Source organism: Habropoda laboriosa, unplaced genomic scaffold, assembly GCF_001263275.1.
Source record: "Habropoda laboriosa isolate 0110345459 unplaced genomic scaffold, ASM126327v1 scaffold61, whole genome shotgun sequence".
Classification (NCBI taxonomy): Eukaryota; Metazoa; Arthropoda; class Insecta; order Hymenoptera; family Apidae; genus Habropoda; species Habropoda laboriosa.
This window is the reverse complement of record NW_017100203.1, coordinates 669,197-673,376: the sequence shown is the minus strand read 5'-3', so window position 1 is coordinate 673,376 and position 4,180 is coordinate 669,197. Positions and strand designations below refer to the sequence as shown.

The 4,180-nt window shown below is 32.0% G+C and overlaps 1 protein-coding gene across 1 annotated transcript in view; it reads left to right on the top strand.

Moving 5' to 3' along the window:
- Positions 1-832: 832 nt before the first annotated feature.
- Positions 833-4,180, top strand: part of LOC108570536 (semaphorin-1A-like) — a 112,256-nt gene continuing 108,908 nt past the window's right edge. The window contains exon 1 of the mRNA XM_017932408.1: positions 833-920. Within this exon, the coding sequence (XP_017787897.1) occupies positions 860-920 (61 nt within the window). The 5' untranslated portion in view covers positions 833-859. The remainder of the gene's footprint in view (positions 921-4,180) is intronic.

The window sequence follows — 4,180 nt, the reverse complement described above, 5'->3', positions numbered from 1 at the left end:
ATCTAAACATTAGGTAGCTGGGAGATGTTGCCGTACATTCAACGCTTTCGACCCGCCGTGATATACGTACTTATGTATACCGGGTGTCCCAATTTTTTTTCGATCAAACTTTGCCAGTATGTTCTACGGGTATGCGTAAGAAAAAAATGTCGTATGAACGTAGGTCGTTTGGAGCTTCGTTTGAAAGCTATTTTACATTCAGTCTTTTGTATTTCGTATTATTGTTATAACTTTTTAATGAAGCTTCAAACGACCTATGTTTGTATAACTTTTTTTTCTTAGTTGTATCCGCAGAAGGTACTGGCGAAGTTTGATCGGAAACAATTGGGACACCCTGTATATGATTATTAATCACCGAACGAAAAACTTCGAGTTTCACGCGCAGTTTCTGAATTCCTATTGTAGCACGAATTTATTGCTAAATTTTCGAAAGCTTCTCTTTCTCTTTCATTTAGCAGATCCTGGTAAAACTAAAATATATGTATAGGCTGACCAAAAAATCAATATAAATGTTGATATGAAATTGGTTTCTTCTAACAGATAAAAATTTTTTAACTGATAATAAAATTGCTGTGATAAAAACAGATCGTGGAAATAAAGAGATTTGATCGTAATTGATTGATATATTTTTTATTATTACGATTGTAACTATAAAATTTATTGCACTTATAGTTGATGGAATTTGCGATATATGCAAATGAAAAAATTGTTAAACTGCCGGTAGTGATGGACGAAATATATAATATATCATGAAATAAATGCGTAATATAACGTAATAAAATATATACAGTAGATCAGTAATTAACGTTAATGTTTGCAATTCTTGTTCCAGGATGGAGCGTACGCGAAAGAAAGCGACATGGATGGACTGGGACTGTGTCCTTACGATCCACGTCATAACAGTACTGCGGTGTTTGTCGGTAAGTCAACTTTGCATAATTTCATTGGCGCATTTTAACACGTTCGCTGCCACCGACGCAGCATATCCGGTCCAGAATGCATTGCCAGGCGTGCCGTAGATTTCCTGATGGCAGCGAACGTGTTAAGTAAAATTTTTATCTTTAATCCCTCGCCTTATAACGAGTCAGATTCGTGCCACAGATTTCATAGTCAAGGTGCGATAAAAGCATTAAATACAATATTGGTAACACAAATTAATTTTAATCCTAACTTTCCTTTATTTATGAGACTGAATGTAATTAATTTACACGTATACATTAGCTTTTCTTAATATTTAAAATATCAAATATCAAAAAATAAGCGTCAATTTAATCCTGTCTGAATTTAATGGCAAATTTCCCTTTTTAATATCACAACAACCTGATTCTTTAAAAGTATTTCTTCTCTTCTCTTAAAAAAAAAAAAAACAATTCCTACAAGCACCTCCTTTTATCTTGAATATTCGAAAAAATGTACGTGCCGCAAATTACTGCAGAATTTAAAACAAATTCTTCATTCAACGAGTTAAATGAACATAGTAAACTTTCTCTCCAGCAAAATCACGAACCTTTCTTTATCTTGACTGCTGATAATACTTATTTGAATGAACATTTTCATTCACGTAGAATAATTCATAAGTCACTCTTTAGTATCGCGAAATACACGATAAAAGATCGCTCGAATGCAATTATTATACATTGCACTGTGCTTAGGCAATTTTTTAAATATTTCTTTGGAAACGAAAATTCGACACATTATTACTAATTTTTACCTATTTTAGTATAAATTAGAATTGAACTTATTTCTGTAGAATCTTTCAATATAAAAGTTTTTTTAAAAAATTTTAATGTAAAATTTGATAAAATTCAAAATAAAATATAAAATTTTGTTTTACTTGTAAATGAATAAATAGGATATTTAACGAAAAATAGACATAATATACCGGGTGACAAGAATGTTTCTAACGACGATTCGATGGAAATAAACGAAAGTGGAGATGATCGCGTGGCGAGGAGCACATTTACGAGGTTAGACGTAAATATTATCATCGAAAATAAATATGCAAATCAGCAGCTGTCCAGGAGTAGAGTGGTTCAACTATTTTAAGGCTGCCGTGCGACGATACGATCGTTTTGCGTAACAATTTCGCTCGGTTTCGCGATCTTCTGGAACGATAAGGAAATACCTTTTTATGCATAAACGGGCCACGTTTTAAAGGAGTTTGTTCTTCTGGGAATTTTGAGAGCTTACAGGGAAAGTAGGTGGCTCCATTTCCATTGGGAACCGCGTTACGAATCATTTATATACGAGACATTCGACGAATTAAAATAATTATCGTATTATCGTCGGTTTTGTGGAAATACGATTTTATCTGTGATACAGTTTGCTTTGATTTATTTCAAGTTTCACTGATTACTTAACTTGGTCGAAATGAAATGTGGAATATTTACGAAGTTGGTGAAACTAAGTTGAGAATTTGTGCATCCATTGAAACGATCTTTTTCGAAGATTCTGTGGAAAATGTTGAATATTTTAATACAGCTTATATAGACTACTATGCAGGCTTAAGTTTCAAACTTTTGTTAATAAAGAGAAAATTTGATAATTTTGTATTTTATCGAGGAAGAAATAACTTTTGTAGCTTATTTCATAGGAGGTAGCGTATTTCTTTATTAATTTCTCCTTAGAATTCTCTGATTAGTGAATATACACGAAATAGTATTTTTCATATCCTAATTTTCAATTTGCAATTTTGACATTTTTGAAGAAATGAAATTTAAAAGTCTGTCATTTACTTATTGTTACAATTTTCAAAGAAATGGAGTTTAAAGGTCTGTTACTTACGTAGAATATTGTAACAATACTCAATACTTTATATTTCATTTCTTTGGAAATTGTAACAATGCTCTACGTAAGTAACAGACCTTTAAATCTCATTTCTTTGAAAATTTCAAAACTGCAAATCACTCACACAGTAATATTACAAAAATAACCACGTCTATGAATGACAAAAGCTCGATTAGTTACACCAATATTATTAATTAATAAAATCGATGACAAATAGGCTAAAACAGAATGATAATCCCGACTCGGTTAACCCCTTAACATATGACAACGTGTCAGACACGTGGCAGAGATTCTGGCGAAGATGTGAGAAAAATCGTTGTATTAGTAAGAAAAATTCATTGTAATCCTAACTTTCATTTTAATTTGCAACACTGAGGATTACCAAGTGTAATTAATCTGTAAAATATTAGCTCTTGTTACCTGATACAGTACTAGAACAGAAAATGGCCGACGCTTAGATGCATTGTCAGAAAAGAAATCATACGTTAAGGGGTTAAAATAATACACGAACTGCTCGCAGCTCAGAAGCAGAATTTCTTGTGGACACAATTCGTTCTACGTTTCCAATTAAACTTCATACGCAAAGCACCTTCATTCTACGTTTCGTTTAAAAAAATTATCTTGAAATCTTCCTCGCGAAGAAACTATTTATACCACATTATGTCCAGCATAATACCAAATAAATTTTGCAAAAACATTTTTTCGATTAGCTTCAAATATTCCATCGTATCCAATTAAAAAAACAAAAAGACACCCTGTATAACTCTATTTGAAACGACAGTAACAAAAGTGAAGGCTACTTCGAAGCTAACCAGTTGAAATTCGACAAAGATGTTTAGAAGTGGTTCTTTTTTTTTTCTCGAAAAAGAGTATTCTAATGTTCCGCCAGGATAGCACTTAGCTTCATTAGAGATCTATAATACCCTGATACTGAATGTATAAGACCTCTCAGAGCCTTGATGAAGTTAGATACGATGCTGATGAAACTTTGAAACAGTCTTCCGAAAGGGTACAGTTTACACCCGTAAACCTCTAACAGTTTTAACTGCAAGAGTTCCGCCGGTGAAAGCCTTAAGGATCTAATCTAGGCAAAATTTCCCTATCGGGTTTACCTTCTCAAATCAAGCTACTCCTGTATATGTAATTATCTTGTACTTGATCGTGTAATAAATGATTAAGTACCTGGAATGAAATTTTTGAGAATTCGAATTTGTACCTTTCCTTTCCGAGGAGAAAAAATAATGTAAATAATGATTTTTCTTTAGAAATATATTATTAACATATACATATCTATATTATTATCTCTATATTTCTTCTAAAGAAATGTATTATATTATTCTAAATATCTTTTATATATGATTGAGTACCTGGAATGAAATTTCTGAGAATTCAA